General features: G+C 41.0%; 1 protein-coding gene across 1 annotated transcript in view; it reads left to right on the top strand.

The window, feature by feature from the left end:
* The window catches only part of USH2A (usherin), an 890,339-nt gene extending 873,485 nt beyond the window's left edge, over positions 1-16,854 (top strand). Inside the window, exons 71-72 of the mRNA XM_043922807.1 lie at positions 14,765-14,986; positions 16,402-16,854. Coding sequence (XP_043778742.1) covers positions 14,765-14,986; positions 16,402-16,491 — 312 coding nt within the window. The 3' untranslated portion in view covers positions 16,492-16,854. The remainder of the gene's footprint in view (positions 1-14,764; positions 14,987-16,401) is intronic.
* The last annotated feature ends 1,069 nt before the right edge of the window (positions 16,855-17,923 follow it).

Raw genomic sequence — 17,923 nt, 5'->3', positions numbered from 1 at the left:
GAGAGTCCCTTGGACTGCAAGGAGATCCAGCCAGTCCATGCTAAAGGAGATCAGTCCTGGGTGTTCATTGGAAGGACTGATGCTGAGGCTGAAACTCCAATACTTTGGTCACCTCATGCGAAGAGTTGACTCATTGGAAAAGACCCTAATGCTGGGAGGGATTGGGGGCAGGAGGATAAGGGGACAACAGAGGATGAGATGCATCACCGACTCGATGGACATGAGTTTGAGTAAACTCCGGGAGTTTGTGATGGACAGGGAGGCCTGGCATGCTGCGATTCATGGGGTCGCGAAGAGTCGGACACGACTGAGCAACTGAACTGAACTGAATTTACCTTGTTGATTCATGGACCTACATTCCAGGTTCCTATGCAATATTGCTCTTTACAGCATTGGACTTTACTTCCATCACCAGTCACATCCACAGCTGGGTGTTGTTTTTGCCTTGGCTCTGTCTCTTCATTCTTTCTGGAGTTATTTCTCCACTGATCTCCAGTAGCATATTGGGCACCTACTGACCTGGGGAGTTCATCTTTCAGTGTCATATCTTTTTGCCTTTTCATACTATTCATGTTGTTCTTAAGGGAAGAATACTGAAGTGGTTTGCCATTCCCTTCTCCAGTGGACCATGTTTTGTCAGAACTCTCCGCCATGACCCATCTGTCTTGGGTGCATGGCTCATAGCTTAGTTAAGTTAGACAAGGCTGTGGTCCATGTGATCAGTTTGATTAGTTTTCTGTGATTGTGGTTTTCATTCAAATAAGGATAAGAGGCTTATAGAAGTTTCCTGATGGGAGAGACTTACTGTGGGTGATAGTGGGTCTTGTTCTGATGGGCGGGGCCATGTTCAATAAATCTTTAATCCAATTTTCTATTGATGGGTGGAGCTTTGTTCCCTCCCTGTTGTTTGACCTGAGACCAAACTATGGTGGAGGTAATGAAGATATTACAACCTCTTTCAAAAGGTCCCATGCATGCACTGCTACACTCAGTGCCCCAGACCCTGAAGCAGGCCACCGTTGGCCCACACGTTCTCAGAGACTCCTGGACCCTCACGGCAAATCTGGGCCAGTCTGTTAGGGGGTCACTGCTCCTTTCTCCTGGGTCCTGGTGCACACAAGGTTTTATTAGTGCCCTTCAAGAGTCTGTTTCCCCAGTCCTGTGTAAATTCTGTAATCAAATCCTACTGGCCTCCAAAGTCAAATTCCCTGGGGGGTTCTCAGTCCCTTTGCCAGATCCCCAGGTTGAGCGATCTGTTGTGGGTCCTAGAACTTTCTTAACAATGAGAGAATGTCTTTGGTATAACTGTTCTGCAGTTTGTAGTTCATCTGCTCAGCAGCTCAATTGTGGGGTTAATGCGACCTCCAAGAGGGCTTATGCCACAGGCTGTGTGACCAGGTAGCTGCACCCAGACAAAAACACCCTATCTCCTGCTTGACCATGTCCAATTTACCTTGATCCATGGACCTAACATTCCAGGTTTCTGTGTAATATTGTTCTTTATAGCATTGGACTTTACTTTCACCGACAGACACACCCACAACTAAGCATTGTTTCCACTTTGGCTCAGCCTCTTCATTCTTTCTGAATCAATTTCTCTGCTGTTCCCAAGTAACATATTGGACACCCACCAACCTGGCGTGCTCATCTTCCAATGTTATATCTTTCTGCCTTTTCATACTGTTCCTGGGTTTCTCAAGGCAAGGATGCTGAAGTAGTTTGCCATTCCCTTCTCCAGTGGACCACATTTTGTCAGAACTCTCCACCGTAACCCATCTGTCGTGGGTGGCTGTGCACTGCCTGGCTCATAGCTTCATTGAAATACACAAGGAGTGATCCATGTGATTATTTTGGTTAGCTTTCTGTGATTGTGGTTTTTGTTCTGGAGGCTGTGAGACTGGAGTTCTTATTTCTTCTGTCTGCCCTCTGATGGATGAGGATAAGCGGCTTGTGCAAACTTCCTGATGGGAGGGTTGCATTTCCTCCTCCAGGGGATCTTCCCAACCCCAGGATTGAAACTGTCTCCTGTGTCTCCTGCATTGGCAGGTGGATTCTTCACCGTTGCCATACCTCGGAAACCCTTTAGTCATACATATACATATATTAATGCTGTTTCAGATTCTTTTCCCATATAGGTTATTACAGAATATTAAGCAGAGTTCTCTGTGCTCTACATTAGGTCCCTGTTGTTTATCTGTTGTATATATAGTAGTGTGTATATGTTATTCACAGTCTCCTAATTTATCCATAACTTCCCTTTTGTAACTATAAGTTTGTTTTGTGAGAGTCTGTTTCTTTTTTTGTAAGTAAGTTCACTATACCATTTAGATTCCGCATATAAAAGATGTCATATGATATTTGTCTTTCTCTGTTTGACTTATTTCACTTAGTATGATGATTTCTAGATCCATCAAATGGCATTATTTCCTTCTTTAATGACTGAATAATAATCCATTATGTGTATGTAACGCATGTTTGTCCATTCATTTTTTAATGGACATTCAGGTTTCTTCCATATCGTCGCCATTGTAAATACTGCTGCAGTTAACACTGGGGCACGTGTACCTTTTCCAAGTATGAATTTCTTTGGATATATGCCCAGGTATGGGAATGCTGGATTATATGGTAGCTCAAGTTGTTTAAGGAAACTCCATGCTGTTCTCGATAGTGACTATCAACAATTTATATTCTCACCAACAGTGTAGGAGGGTTCCCTTTTCTCCACACCCTCTCAAGCATTTATTGTTCATAGACTTTTTTTTTTTTTTTGATGGCCATCCTTACTGTTGTGAGGTGATACCTCATTGTAGTTTTGATTTACATTTTTCTAATTAATTATATTGAGCATCTTTTCCTGTGGGTTTTTTTTTTTTTTTTTCCTGGCCATCTGTGTATATTCTGTAGAGAAATGTCTATTTGGACCTTCTGCCCATATTCTGATTGTGTGTTGTTATTGTTTGTTTTTTAATATTGAGCTGCATGAGCTGTTTATACACTTTGGAGATAACCCCTTGTAGATCACATCATTTGCAAATATTTTTTCCCATTCTGTGGTCTGTCTTTGTGTCAGTGGTTTCCTTTGCAGTGCAAATCTTTTTAAGTTCCATTAGGTCTCATTTGTTTATTTTTAATTTTCCTTACTGTAGAAGGTATATCAGAAAAAATCTTACTGCAGTTTATGTCAAAGAATGTTCTGCCTGCATTTCCTTTAAGAGTTTTATAGTGTCTGGAATTACATTGGGGTTTTTAATCCATTTTGAATTATTTTTTGTGTATAATGTTAGAAAGTATCCTAATTTCATTCTTTTACTTCTGGCTGTCCACTTTTCCCAGCACCATTTACTGAAGAAATTATCTTTTCTCCATTGTATGTCCTTGCCTTATTTGTCGTAGAATAGGTGACAGCAGGTGCCTGGGTTTATTTCTGGACTTTCAATCCTGTACCACTAATATGCATTTCTGTTTTTGTTCCAATATTGTACTGTTTTGTTTACTGTAGTTTTTGTAGTATAAGGTCAGGTAGCCTGATTTCTTCAGCTCCATTTTTCTTTCTTATGTTGCTTTGACTATTTGGGGTCTTTTGGTTTTGTTCTGGTTCTGTGAAAAATGCCATTGATAATTTGATAGGAATTGCATTGTATCTATAGATTCCTTTGAGTAGTATATTCATTTTCACAATATTGATTCTTCTAATCCAATGCTATACTAGATCTCTCCATCTCTTTGTGCCGTGTTTGATTTCTTTCATCAAAATCTTACAGTTTTCTGAGTACAAGTCTCTTGCTTCCTTCGATAGGTTTATTCCTAGTTATTTTATCCTTTTTGAGGCAGTGGTAAATGGGATTGTTTCCTGAATTTCTCTTTCTGATCTTTTATTGTTAGTGTATAGGAAGGCAAGAGATTTCTTTGTATTAATTTTGTATCCTGCCACTTTACCACATTCTTTGATGGGCTTTAAAAAGTAAACTCTGGGAGTTGGTGATGGACAGGGAGGCCTGGTGTGCTGTGATTCATGGGGTCACAAAGAGTCAGACACGACTGAGCGAATGAACTGAACTGAAAAAATTTCTGATGGCGTCTTTAGAATTCTGTACATATAGTATCATATAACGTGCAAACAGTGACAGATTTACTTCTTTTGCAATTAGGGTTCTTTTTCTTTTTCTTCTCTGATTGCCATGGCTAGGACTTTCAAAAGTATGTTGAATAATAGTGGCAAGAGTGGACATCCTTGTCTTTTCCTGATCTTAGAGGAAATGCTTTTAGTTTTTCACCATTGAAAATTATATTTGCTGAGCATTTACCAAGTATGGCCTTATTATGTTGATACTGGTTACCTCTATGCCCACTTTCTGGAGAGTTTTTTTATCCTAAATGGGTGATGAATTTTATCAAATGCTTTTTCTATTGAGATGATCATGTGGTGTTTGTATTTTTTGATGTGTCATATTTCATTGACTGATTTACACCTGTTGGGCCAACTTGTGACCCTGGGATGAATCCAAGTTATTCATGGTATCAGTTCAGTTCAGTCACTCAGTCGTGTCCGACTCTTTGCGACCCCATGAATTGCAGCATGCCAGGCCTCACTGTCCATCACCAACTCCCGGAGTTGACTCAAACTCATGCCCATTGAGTCAGTGATGCCGTTCAGCCATCTCATCCTCTGTCGTCCCCTCCTCCTCCTGCCCCCAACCCCTCCCAGAATTAGGGTCTTTTCCAATGAGTCAACTCTTCGCATGAGGTGACCAAAGTACTGCAGTTTCAGCTTCAGCATCAGTCCTTCCAGTGAACACCCAGGAGTGATCTCCTTTAGGATGGACTGGTTGGATCTCCTTGTAGTTCAAGGGACTCTCAAGAGTCTTCTCCAACACCACAGTTCAAAAGCATCAATTTTTCAGCACTCAGCTTTCTTCACAGTCCAACTCTCACATCCATACATGACCACTGGAAAAACCATAGCCTTGACTAGACAGACTTTTGTTGGCAAAGTAATGTCTCTGCTTTTTAATATGCTGTCTAGGTTGGTCATAACTTTCCTTCCAAGGAGTAAGCGTCTTTTAATTTCATGGCTGCAGTCACCATCCGCAGTGATCTTGGAGCCCCAAAAAATAAAGTCTGACACTGTTTCCACTGTCTCCCCATCTATTTCCCGTGAGGTGATGGGACCAGATGCCATGATCTTAGTTTTCTGAATGTTAAGCTTTAAGCCAACTTTTTCACTCTCCTCTTTCACTATCATCAAGAGGCTTTTTAGTTCCTCTTCACTCTCTGCCATAAGAGTGGTGTCACCTGCATATCTGAGGTTATTGATATTTCTCTCGGCAATCTTGATTCCAGCTTGTGCTTCTTCCAGCCCAGCGTTTCTCATGATGTACTCTGCATATCAGTTAAATAAGCAGGGTGACAATATACAGCCTTGACGTACTCCTTTTCCTATTTGGAACCAGTCTGTTGCTCCATGTCCAGTTCTAACTGTTGCTTCGGGACCTGCATACAGGTTTCTCAAGAGGCAGGTCAGGTGGTCTGGTATTCCCAACTCCTTCAGAATTTTCCACAGTTTATTGTGATCCACACAGTCAAAGGCTTTGGCATAGTCAATAAAGCAGAAATAGATGTTTTTCTGGAACTCTCTTGGTTTTTCGATGATCCAGCAGATATTGGCAATTTGATCTCTGGTTCCTCTGCCTTTTCTAAAACCAGCTTGAACATCTGGAAATTCTCGATTCACATATTGCTGAAGTCTGGCTTGGAGAATTTTGAGCATTACTTTACTAGCGTGTGAGATGAGTGCAATTGTGCGGTAGTTTGAGCATCTTTGGGATTGCCTTTCTTAGGGACTGGAATGAAAAGTGACCTTTTCCAGTCCTGTGGCCACTGTTGAGTTCTCCAAATTTGCTGGCATATTGAGTGCAGCACTTTCACAGCATCATCTTTCAGGATTTGAAATAGCTCAACTGGAATTCCATCACATCCACTAGCTTTGTTCGTAGTGATGCTTTCTAAGGCCCACTTGACTTCACATTCCAGGATGTCTGGCTCTAGGTCAGTGATCACACCATTGTGATTATCTGGGTCATGAAGATCTTTTTTGTACAGTTCTTCTGTGTATTCTTGCCACCTGTTCTTAATATCTTCTGCTTCTGTTAGGTCCATACCATTTCTGTCCTTTATCGAACCCATCTTTGCCTGAAATGTTCCCTTGATATCTCTAATTTTCTTGAAGAGATCTCTACTCTTTCCCATTCTGTTGTTTTCCTCTATTTCTTTGCATTGATTGCTGAGGAAGGCTTTCTTATCTCTCCTGGCTATTCTTTGGAACTCTGCATTCAAATGGGAATATCTTTCCTTTTCTCCTTTGCTTTTCACTTCTCTTCTTCTCACAGCTATTTGTAAGGCCACCTCAGACAGCCATTTTGCCTTTTTGCATTTCTTTTCCATGGGGATGGTCTTGATCCCTGTCTCCTGTACAATGTCACGAACCTCTGTCCATAGTTCATCAGGCTCTCTGTCTATCAGATCTAGTCCCTTAAATCTATTTCTCACTTCCACTGTATAGTCATAAGGGATTTGTTTTAGGTCATACTTGAATGGTCTAGTGGTTTTCCCTACTTTCTTCAGTTTAAGTCTGAATTTGGCAATAAGGAGTTCATGATCTGAGCCACAGTCAGCTCCAGGTCTTGTTTTTGCTGACTGTATAGAACTTCTCCATCTTTGGCTGCAAAGAATATAATCAGTCTGATTTCAGTGTTGACCATCTGGTGATGTCCATGTGTAGAGTCTTCTCTTGTGTTGTTGGAAGAGGGTGTTTTCTATGACCAGTGTGTTCTCTTGACAAAACTCTATTAGCCTTTGCCCTACTTCATTCCATACTCCAAGGCCAAATTTGCCTGTTACTCCAGGTGTTTCTTGACTTCCTGCTTTTGCATTCCAGTCCCCTATAATGAAAAGGACATCTTTTTTGGGTGTTAGTTCTAAAACGTCTTGTAGGTCTTCATAGAACTGTTCAACTTCAGCTTCTTCAGGATTACTGGTTGGGGCATAGGCTTGAATTACCGTGATATTGAATGGTTTGCCTTGGAAACAAACAGAGATCATTTTGTCATTTTTGAGATTGCATCCAAGTACTGCATTTCGGACTCTTTTGTTGACCATGATGGCTACTCCATATCTTTTATGTATTGTTGGATTTGGTTTGCTGATATTTTGTTGAGAATTTTTCTATCTGTATTCATCAATGATATTGACCTATAATTATCTCTTTGGTAAGTGACTTTAGTTGTGGTGGGGCTTCCCTGATAGCTCAGTTGGTAAAAAATCTGCTGGCAATGGAGGAGACCCTGGTTTGATTTCCTGGGTCAGGAAGATACAACCAGAGAAGGGATAGGCTATCCACTACAGTATTCTTGGGCTTCCCTTGTGGCTCAGCTGGTAAAGAATCTGCCTGCAATACAGGAGACCTGGGTTTGATCCCTGGGTTGGGAAGATTCCCTGGAGAAGAGAAAGGCTACGCACTCCAGTATTCTGGCCTAGAGAATTCCATGGACTATATAGTCCATGGGATCACAAAGAGTTGGACATGGCTGAGTGACTTTCACTTTCATTGGTTCTGGTATCAGGGTTGGTACCATCATGGAATGCGTTTGGGAGTGTTCCCTCCTCTTCAGTCTTTTGGAAGAGTTTGGGAAGGATCAGTATGTTATTCTTTGTATGTTTAATAGAATTTGCCTGAGAAAACATCCGGCCCTGGAGTTTTGTTCATAAGGAGTTTTATTTAAATTACAGATTCTGTTTCACTTCTAGTGGTTGGTCTGTTCAGGTAATCTATTTCTTCTTACTTCAGTTTTAGTACACTGTAGGTTTCTCAAAACTTGTCCATTTCTTGTACGTTGTTGAATTTGTTGACAAATAATTCTTTATATAGTTTTCTCTTGTTTTTTCCATTTCAGTTGTCATTTCTCCTCTTCCTTTCCTTATTTACTTTCTTTGCGTCTCTTTTATTTCCTACACCTTAAAAATCTCTAATTTATTTATTTCCTATCTGACCTTTTTTATCTGGTTTCTGCTGACTTTAGGTTTTGTTTCTTCCTTTCCCAATTATTTTAGGTGGTGGATTGTTTATTAGAGATTTTTCTTGTTCTTAAAGAAATTCTGTATAGTTGTAAACTTCCGTCTCACCAGAACTGCTTTTGCTGCATTACACAGATTTTGTATGGTTGTGTTTTCATTGTCATTTGCCTCAATGTATTTTTAATTTCTTATTTTTTGTGTCTTTCATAGAAAAGTTTTTATTTTCCTTATTTATTTTAAAATAGTTTATTTTATACTGAAGTATAGTTGATTTACATTGATGTGTTAGTTTCAGCTATACAGCAAAGTGATTTAGTTATACATAGTACATATTGCCAACATTCGCTGAATCATAGAAAAAGAAAGGAAATTCCAGATAGACATCTACCTCTGTTTCATCAACTGCACCAAAGCCTTTGACTGTGTGGATCATAACAAACTGTGGAAAGCTCTTAGAGAGATGGGAATACCAGACTATCTTACCTGTCCCCTGAGAAACCTGTATGCAGGTCAAGAAGCAACTGTTAGAACCCTGTATGAAACAACTGATTGGTTCAGGATTGAGAAAGCAGTACGATAGGGCTGTCTGCTGTCACCCTGTTTAACTTACACGCTGAGCACATCATGAGAAATCCTAGGCTGGATGAGTTACAAGCTGAAATCAAGATAGGCGGGAGAAACATTAAGAACCTCAGGTATGCAAATAATACCACTCTAATGGCAGAAAGCAAAGAGGAACTAAAGAACCTCTTGATGAGGGTGAAGGAGGGCAGTGGAAAAGCTGACTTAAAAATAAATATTAAAAAAACTAAGATCATGACATCCAATCCCATCACTTTGTGGCAAATAGAAGGGAAAAGGGTGGAAGCAGTGACAGATTTCCTCTTCTTGGGGTCTAAAATCACTGAGGACAGTGACTGCAGCCATGAAATCAGAAGACAATTGCCTCCTGGCAGGAAAGCCATGACAAACCTAGACAGTGTGTTGAAAAACAGAGATATCACTCTGCGACAAAGGTCTATATAGTCAAGACTATGGTCTTCCCAATGGTCATGTACAGTTGTGAGAGCTGGACTGTAAAGAGGGCAGAGCACCAAAGAATTGATGCCTTTGAACTGGAGAAGACTCCTTAGAGTCCCTTGGAGATCAAACCAGTCAATTTTCAAGGAAATCAAGCCTGAATATTCACTGGGAGGACTGATGCTGAAGCTGATATTTTGGTCACCTAATGTGAACAACCAACTCATTGGAAAAGTCCCTGATGTTGGGAAACATTGAGGACAGAAGAAGAGGGTGTCAGTGAGATGGCTGGATAGCATCACCGATGCAATGGACATGAACTTGGGCAAACTTCAGGAGATGGTGAGGAACAGGGAGGCCTGGTGTGCTGCAGTCCATGGGGTCACAGTTGGCTACGACTGGGTGACTGAACAACAACAGTACATATATTAATGCTGTTTCAGATTCTTTTCCCAAACAGGTTATTATGGAGTATTACATTCAGTTCCCTGTGCTATATATTAGGTCCTTGTTGATTATGTTTTATACATAGTAGTGTATATATATGTTAATCATAACCTCCTAATTTGTTCCTACCCATAGCTTTCCCCTTTGTAACCATAAGTTTGTTTTCTAAGTCTGTGAGTCTGTTTCCATTTTTTAAGTTCATTTGTATCATGTTGAAAAGATTTCACATATAAGTGGTATCATATGACAGTTGCCTTTGTCTGCTGGGCTTACTTCCCTTGATATAATGATTTCTAGGTCCATCCATGTTCCTTTAAATGGCATTATTTCCTTCTTTAATGGCTGAGTAATATTCCATTATGTATATATACCACATCTGTTATGGACATTCAGATTGCTTCCATGTCCTGGCTGTTGATAATAGTGCTGCAATGAACACTGGTCTGCATTTACTCTTTCCTAGTATGGTTTTCTCTGAATATATGTCCAGATGTGTGAATGCTGGATCATATGGTAGTTCTGGTTTCTTAAGGAACCTCCATCCTGTTCTCCATAGTGCCTGTACCAATTTGCATTCCCACCAACAGGGGTAGGAGGGTTCCCCTTTCTCCACAACCTTTCAAGCATTTATTGTTCACAGACTTTTTGATGGCCATTCTGACAGCTGCGAGGTGATACTTTATTGTAGTTTTTATTTGCATTTGTCTAATAATTAGTGATATTGAGCATCTCTTCACCTGTTGCTTTTTTGGGTTTTTTTTTGGTCACCTGGATGTCTCCTGTAGAGACATGTCTATTTGGATATTCTGCCCATATTTTGATTGCATTTTTATGTTTTTATTGAGCTGTATGAGCTGTTCATACCCTTTGGAGATTAATCCCTTTCTGGTCACATGGTTTGCAAATATTTTTTTTTTCCCATTCTGTGTTTTGTCTTTTTGATTTCAGTAGTTTCCTTTGCTGTGAAAAACTTTTGAAGTTTAATTACATCTCATTTGTTTGTTTTTATTTACCTTACTCTAGGAGGTATATGTGAAAAGATCTTGCTGCATATATGAAAATATTCTTGCTTATCTCAAAGAATGTTCTGCCTATACTTTCCACCAAGAGTTTTATAGTGTCTGGACTTACATTTAGGTCTTTAATCCATTTTGGGTTATTTTCATGTATGGTCTTAGGAATTGTCCTAATTTCATTCTTTTACTTGTGGCTGCCCATTTTTCCCCAGCACCATTTATTGAAGAAACCATCTTTTCTCATTGGTATATTCTTGCCTCTCATCATAAGTAGGAGACAATAGGTGCATGGGTTTATTTATAGGCTCTATCTTGTACCATTGACCCATAATTCTGTTTTTGTGCCAGAACTGTACAGTTTTAATTACTGTAGTTTTGTAAGTAAGTGTTAGTTGCTCAGTCATGCCTGACTCTTTGCGACCCCATGGACTACAGCCCACCAGGCTCCTCTGTCAATGAGATTTTCCAGGCAAGGATACTGGAGTGGGTTTCCATTTCCTTCTCCAGGGAATCTTCCCAACCCAGGGATCAAACCCAGGTCTCCTGCACTGCAGGCAAATTCTTTACCACCTGAGCTACAAGGGAAGCTATAGTGTAAAGTCAGGGACCCTGATTCCTCCAGCTCCATCTTTCTTTCTCAAGATGCTTTGGCTATTCAGGATCTTTTGTGTTTCTATATAAATTCTAAAATTTTTTGTTCTAGTTCTTTGAAAAATGTCATTGGTAGTTTGATAGGGATTGCATTACATCTGTAGACTGCTTTGGGTTGTATAGTCATTTTCACAATATTGATTCTTCTAAGCCAAGGATATGCTCTATCTCTCCATCTGTTTGTGTCATCTTTCTTTCGTCAGTGCTTAATAGTTTTCTGAGTACAGGTCCATTGCTTCCTTAGATAGGTTTATTCCTGGGTATTTTATTATTTTTGATGCAGTGGTAAATGGGATTGTTTCCTGAATTTCTCGCTCCGATCTTTCATTGTTAGTGTATAGGAATGCAAGAGACTTATATGTATTAATTTTGTATCCTGCAACTTTATCAAATTCATTGATAGGTTCTAAAAGTTTCCTGGTGGCACCTTTGGAATTTTCTATGTATAGTATGATGTCATTTGCAAACAGTGACAGTTTTGCCTCTTTTCCAGTCTGGATTCTCCATTTTTCTTCTGATTGCTGAGACTAGGACTTTCAAAAATATGGTCAATAACAGTGCTGAGATTGGACATCCTTGTCTTTTCCTGATCTTAAAGGAAATGCTTTCAGTTTTTCACTGTTGAGCATGATGTTTGCTATGGATTTGTCATATATGGCCTTATTATGTTGAGATTGGTTCCCTCTGTGCCCACTTTCTAGAGTTTTTTTTTTAATCATAAATGGGTGATAACTTATCAAATGATTTTTCTGTATCTATTAACATGATCATGTGGTATTTGTCTTTTCTGATGTGGTGTATTACCTGGATTGACTTACGTATGTTGAACCATCCTTGTGACCCTAGCATGAATCCAAGGTGTTCATAGTGTTTGATCTTTTTTATGTATTGTTGGATTCTGTTTGCTAATATTTTGTTGAGAATTTTTGCATCTATATTCACCAATGATATTGGCCTGTAATTTTCTTTTCAGTGGTGTCTTTTTTTGGTTTTGGTATCAGGGCGATGGTGGCTTAATTGAATGTCTTTGGGAGTGTTTCCTGCTCTTGTCTTTTGGAAGAGTTAGAGAAGGATCAGTGTTTAAAATTTTTCTTTGTATGTTTGGTAGAATTTGCCTGTGAAGCCATTTGTAAGGAGTATCTTTTACTACCTATGCTATTATTTTTGTTTTCATCACTCTAAGAGGTGGGTCAGAAAAGATCTTCCTGTGCTTTATGTCAGCAAGTGGTGTCTGGTCTTACATTTGGGTCTTTAATCCATTTATTTTAGGGTATGGTCTTAGGAGAGTGTTCTGATTTCATCCTTTTACTTGAAGCTGTCCAGTTTTCCCAGCACCATTTATTGAAGAAACTCTTTTCTCTGCTGTATATTCTTGCCTCCTTTGCCATAGACGAGGTGACCACAGGTTCCTGGGTGTATTTCTGAACTTTGAATGCTCTTCCATTGATCTATATTTGTTTTTGTTTAGGCCCGTACTCTTGATTACTGTAGTTCTGTAGCATAGTCTGAAGTCAGGGAGTCTGATTCCTCCAGCTTCATTTTTCTTTCTCAAGATTGCTTTGGCTATCCAGCATCTTTTATGTTTCCTTACAAACTGTACTCATTTTTGTTCCAATCTGGCCTTCACACATTTAGTGGGCCTCTTTGCTCTGTCATCCCTGCACGTCAGGGGCAGGGCCTGCTCCTGAGTTGTTGGGAGTAGAAGCCTCGGTTCCACTTCTGAGCTTCAGTGAGAGGGAGACAGACCTGGAGAGCTCCTGCTGGGAGGGGAGCCTTGGCTGGGGCACTCCGTCCCTGGAGCTGTCCGCTGTGGGGTGCAGGCTCACAGGGTGAACTGTCGGCAACACCCTTGGCACTGCCTCCATTGGGAATGCAGTCACTTGGCCCTGGTGTCGCTCAGGCGCTGTGGTTACAAGGCCACCAGCACAGACCCTCAGGTGCCCGTCCCCTGAAGTTGGGGGCCGGGTCACGCACCTGGGGCCAGCATGGAGCTGTGGAAGCCTCCCAGCCCCACCTCTGCGTGTATGGGCCACTGAGCCCATGGCTGCTGAGGCCAGACTGGTGCCAGGTGTGGGAACACCCACTGTCCTGCTCCTAAAGCTCTTACAGGCAGCCTGATGAAAGGCCGTTAGGGCAGGCCGCGCCCACCCCTTCACATGCCCTTTAGCAATGGTACTTTGCCCTGGGGTGGGCCCAGGCTTTTTCTGCAATCACACTTTAGCCCCTTCAGGCTGTCTCTGTGTAGCCAACCTGTGCTCTCCCTGGGCCTGTCCTGAACCCCGAGTTTCAGCACCCAGCCCCTGCGTGTACCGGCATGTGTGCATCTTGGGCCGCGTACTGCAGCAACGAAGCACCGATCCTCTTTGCTGGTCTGTCTTCCGCCTGCTGCCACCATAGCCAGAGCACCAGTCAGTACGCGCTCTTCCGAGTCTCTGAAGCTCACTTTCTGTCCAGACTGACCTCCTGGCCAGTCAAGGGGCTTCCCAGGGCGCAGAACAGTTTCCTCTCCCACGGCTCCTTCCCAGGGGCTAGGTCCCATCCAGACTCCTTTTTCCCTTGGTTATGTGGAGTTCTTTCTTGCACTTCTGGGTGTCTGATACCTACTGCCGTCATTCAGTAAGGTATCACGTGAGAATCCATCTATGTGTAGATGTATTTCTGATCCATTTGTGGGAGGAGGTGAGACCCAGTCCTTTTATTCCCCCATCTTGATTCTTCCCTCCATAGAATTTGTTTTTAAATGTTCCACAGACTGATACTCCACTTTTATTTTCAGTTTGACTCTGTGGCTGATGTATCCGATGTGTCAAGCAATGTTACCCTAAAAAGTTACACTCTGCACCTTGAGGTACCTCTGTGTGCTGCATAATGCATGATCTCTGCGTGTTGTGTCAACTGCATGACGATAAGCCAAACAGTTTGGTTAAATCAGTTCAATCAGAACCCTCAGATGTTTAGAGCAGCTACATTTCTTAATGGCACATTCAAGAACTTAATCCTAGAGTGCTTTTCTTTCTGATGTGCTTTGGGTCCTCCTTATTTTGGAGGCTGCAATAAGGGGAACCAGGTGGGATGAGAAAAGAGGGAGGGAGGAGTCAAGTTCTGTACATACACCCAGGAATTTTAAAGTGAGAATTTTAAAGTGAACTACAGTGGTGCTCACTTAGTGAGTGGCCATGAGAGAACACTGCTTTTTCCTCTGGGGAAGGGGTTTTCTAGCAGGCTCTGTGCTGACGGCCATGAAGAGCTTACCTTGCTACCCTCACGCCCTCTCTACTGCTTTGCTATGCAGCAGCCCCGTCCACAGGGAAACGTAGCCAGTGCCCCAGACAGTACAGGAGCTCTGGGAGGCAGCAAGGACACCGGCTGTCTAGTGAGACCATTAGCTTATTATCTCACTTTACCAGGAAGTTGTGAGCTACAGTATTCCTGATGTACTCAGTTTTGTAGGACATGGGGACCGTGTGCCCTTCATTGCCAGTGTGTGATACATGACTTTCCATCTTACTTAAAGCCCATTTTCTTCAGACCTTAGTCACCAACAGAAACTTTCTGTTCAGGGCTTAGCTGATACCAAAATCCCCCGGTCTGGGACACCTGTGAGCATTAGGAGCAACCGAAGCCTGTCTGTTCTGCGCATCCCAAGTCAGAGTCAAGTCAGTCAGATCTATTCCCAAGGCGCTCTCCACCGGAGTGTCAGCCAACTCATGGACATTCAAGACAAGAAGGTCTTGACAGACGACTCACTGTGGGAAGCCATCATGGGCCATGACAGCGGACTGGTGAGCCATTTCCTCATCCCGAGCCTTTGTTAAACACAAGTATGTCGATAAAGAGGTGGCATGGCTTCCTGTACCCCGCAGAACGATCATCTCCAGAACACTCACTTCATCCCTCGGAACACTTACCCAATTATTTTGTAACGACATGTTTACCTGCCTGAGTAGTGGGGTAGAAACTGTCTTATTCTTTTGGCACACAATACAGGCTCAAAAAATACATTCATGTGCAAGTGAAGAGATGAACAGGTTCTACTTCATTAACTTGGACAGGACGCGACTGAAAACACTGGAACAGGCCTAAATGAGGCATAAAGTACAAGCTCCTATTTTACTAAAGGAGAAAGAAAAGATACGTATTTTCCTTCTGGTTTATGGTTAGAGGAGAAAGAGAATCTCTCAATAAGATCTATAGTTTCTTTTCAAAAAACTCAGAAAATCATGATAAATGTAAGAGCGTTGGTATGTATGAACTTCACTTTCATAATTTTGGCCCAGGGGATACGAAAAGTTAACCTCATCATTATCTAATACTTTTTGGAGTCTCTAGCTCTGGTTCTACATTTGAACTCTCACTTACCTCTTTCCCCTCGATACTCACTTTTCCTTTACTGAAAAGTTGATTTTCATAAAGACTTCCTTAACTAATGGCAAGAAATAAACTTCCATGGCTCAAGATTTCAATCACACATACACACAAAATAAAATTGACAGTCCTTCTGGTTTGTTAGAATGATGATATATAATAAGGACTTTAAAATCATGGGCCTGTTTGAAGTTGTGATGACTACTGAATTCCATGACTCCATTTCAGATGTGACGTTTCTATGTCAGGAATAATTATATTAGGTTGAAACAAAGAATTGTTAATTGATTATATTTGACATACAAAATGGCAATTTCATGTAGTTCAATATATTACATTGAGGGCTAGATGCATGTGTGCTCTTACCCAAGGACACAAATCTAATAGTAATTTTTTTTGGAACTGGGGATCTTAAAAGCGCTGATTACAGTGCCCCCATTCTTCACTATTGTACTATGCTGACATTTTTGCTTACTTTTGACCATACTAGTAATACGCAGTATGCAAAGCAATTCAGCGAAAGCTTTTTAAGATATCCATATGTGGCAAATTATCTGTTCCCTATAACATTATAATCAGTATTCCTAGCCCTATTCAATTAAAAAAAAAACACACAGTAAGAAGACAGTGGACACAAGGAAGCACAACAGCTTGCATTCTGGCTTTTCTGCTTAAATTCTGAACTGAATCATATGAAACCTCCCCACTTTCAGATGAGAAAACAGGCTTACACTGTGCCATGTCTTAACCTTTTAATGCTCAAAAGATACACATTTTGTGTAACACAGTTGCCAGCAAATATCCTAACCAGTGGTGATTGGTGTCTTTTCAGTATGTGGATGAAGAGGACCTGATGAATGCCATCAAGGGTTTCAGCTCTGTGACTAAGGAACACACCACATTCACCGACACCCACCTGTGACGGAGGGAAGCCTGTAAGACACAAGCTGGGTGCAGGCCCCACACCCCGTCCCCACTGGGTTATCAGCCATCATGAATGCTAAGGAGCTATTGCTTGTTATGCTATAATCCTTTAAAGATGAGTGTTTTTGAAATTACTTCTCCCTAATAGAGGACTAAGTTGTTTCTCTGGCAGTCTAAAGTGAGGGGTTCCTGAAATTTTATGCCCAAGTGAAAGCGCTTATTTTGCTCTCCTTAACAGAGGACACTAGGCATGTAACTGTCACTTGGCTATGTTTGGCAGTGACACGGCTATCTAAATGACTAGTCGGTGGCGATTTCAGGTTGGCCCACAGTTGCTACAGGCAAGTTCTGATTTGAAAGCTAAGGGGCTCTTCTGAGAGGCTGTCACTGCTGCTGCTCTCAGCCCCGTGCTCATGGAGGCTGAAACAAGCCTGTGAGGAGCAACTCTAGTAAGAGCTGCAAAACCAGATCCCGATGTCGGATCAAGCAGAAACACTCAGAGAGAAACAAACTCTGCGTTGAGGCTACACATTTGACTGTGCAGGTTTCCATTTGATTATGATGTTTAGGGGTAAGTATTTACCAAACCACATAAACTTATGTCTGTTCTTACATGTATCAATCTTCTAAAAATCTAAGGAACAAGCAGCTAACTTACATATTTCAAAGAGAAAAAAATGAACTGTTTTGATATTTTACATAGTTTTGAAACTCCAGTCATTACTTTTTATAGAATTCTGTCAGTTCACTGAATACCCAGGAGTACCTTCAACTTGGCACATTCTATATGGAAACTACTGTTTTGTTTGCATTTTTAAGTAGCCTATGTGGAATTAAAAAAATTATGTTCCTTCCAGCTTTGAAAAATTTTAAAATAAAACATATAAATATAGGAATATACATGTTTCATATATCTGTCCTATTTTCCTTCATTTCAGAGAACTACTAGAATCACTAAGAGCGAAAATTGGTACTTTAACTGTTAAAGTGACTCATGACCAATTTCCATGAGTCAAAAAAGTTTTTGTTACTCTATTTGGATTAGAAAGTTATTGGTAAGTCCTACCTCAAGAAACACTTTGCTCCCCAAGTAAACATAAAATGAAAGGTATTTAAGTTTATTCTTCACAGAAAACAATGTAAGAAAACCTCTTCTTCATTCTTAAAGGTCTTAATGATTCTGGGAAGTTACTTTTGAGTCTGTATGTCTCAAATACAATTGTTGGACATATTTTGTGAATTACATTCAAAGATAAGTACATTTCCCCAAAGCTAAGCTGGCAAAACTTGGAGCACAAGGAATAACATTGCTTATTCTGCCTGAAAAAATGAGGAATCACACTAACTGTCCAGCAGTCAAAGATAGACCACGGACTTTGAGGGCACTGAGACTTTATCCAAATTTGCGGAAGAGCAGCTCCTCAGAACGA

The sequence above is a fragment of the Cervus elaphus genome, chromosome 14 (assembly GCF_910594005.1).
Source record: "Cervus elaphus chromosome 14, mCerEla1.1, whole genome shotgun sequence".
In the NCBI taxonomy this organism is placed as follows: domain Eukaryota; kingdom Metazoa; phylum Chordata; class Mammalia; order Artiodactyla; family Cervidae; genus Cervus; species Cervus elaphus.
The sequence above is the reverse complement of the archived record's forward strand: the minus strand, read 5'-3'. Positions and strand labels throughout refer to the sequence as shown.